This window comes from Trichinella spiralis (genome assembly GCF_000181795.1).
Source record: "Trichinella spiralis strain ISS 195 chromosome Unknown Scfld1384, whole genome shotgun sequence".
Taxonomy (NCBI): domain Eukaryota; kingdom Metazoa; phylum Nematoda; class Enoplea; order Trichinellida; family Trichinellidae; genus Trichinella; species Trichinella spiralis.
The window spans coordinates 1-738 of record NW_003528323.1 but is presented as its reverse complement, the minus strand read 5'-3'; the positions used below and the strand labels follow the sequence as shown (position 1 = coordinate 738).

At 30.5% G+C, this 738-nt stretch overlaps 1 protein-coding gene across 1 annotated transcript; it reads left to right on the top strand.

Moving 5' to 3' along the window:
- Positions 1-76: 76 nt before the first annotated feature.
- On the top strand, positions 77-412 carry Tsp_14440 (conserved hypothetical protein; the record flags this gene model as incomplete). Its single annotated transcript, XM_003369853.1, has 1 exon — positions 77-412. A coding segment is annotated over one exon (336 nt), but the record flags the coding sequence as incomplete, so codon positions are not given.
- Between the last annotated feature and the right edge of the window lie 326 nt (positions 413-738).

The following is a 738-nucleotide window of genomic DNA, read 5'->3' as shown; positions in this document are numbered from 1 at the left end:
TCTTATAATGTTACATTTGCATGTTTTTTTAAATTATTTCTCCAAATATTTTTTTTTCTGATTCTTTTATTTTGAGTTTGACTTTGTAAAACCTCTGACACATGAAAAGCATTGCATACAAATAAGTAAACACGTAACAAAACCATGGAAAAATAATGCACATGGACAAGAAAAAAGACAAGTGGAGAAAGCCAAGATCGGTGAAAGGTTGTGGATAGGTAGGATCGAATCGTTTGTTGGTCAATTGCGTTCGTTGGTCAATTCCGTTCGTTGGTCAAGTGAGGTAAGTATTGGCACGTTGGAGAAGATACGATTTGGCGATGTCGAGTGTGGAAAGCTTCTTCATTACAAAAAAAATACAAAGACACAATACACAGACGTAACAAAAGACCAATACTGCGTTATTTCTTAACGATGATGCTCATGTAGGATTAGTTAAAAAGGGGAAAATCATGTTTGCCATTACTAGTTGCCAGCCAGCAATATTAATTAGTTTATAGGAACAAAAACAAAACAGTTAAAATGGGGAAAAATCAAATAATACACGTAATACATGTAAATTATTAATCTATTTAAAAGTAAGAAAAAAAATTTTTTTATTTTAATATAAACCAAGAACAATGCAACAACAACAACAATTCTTTATTAATGAAAAAGTTTATTTTTCAAAAAAAACATAAATGTGCAATGTAATACAAACAAACAGATAAAGTCTGGCATAAATGAGTTCTGCGAAAT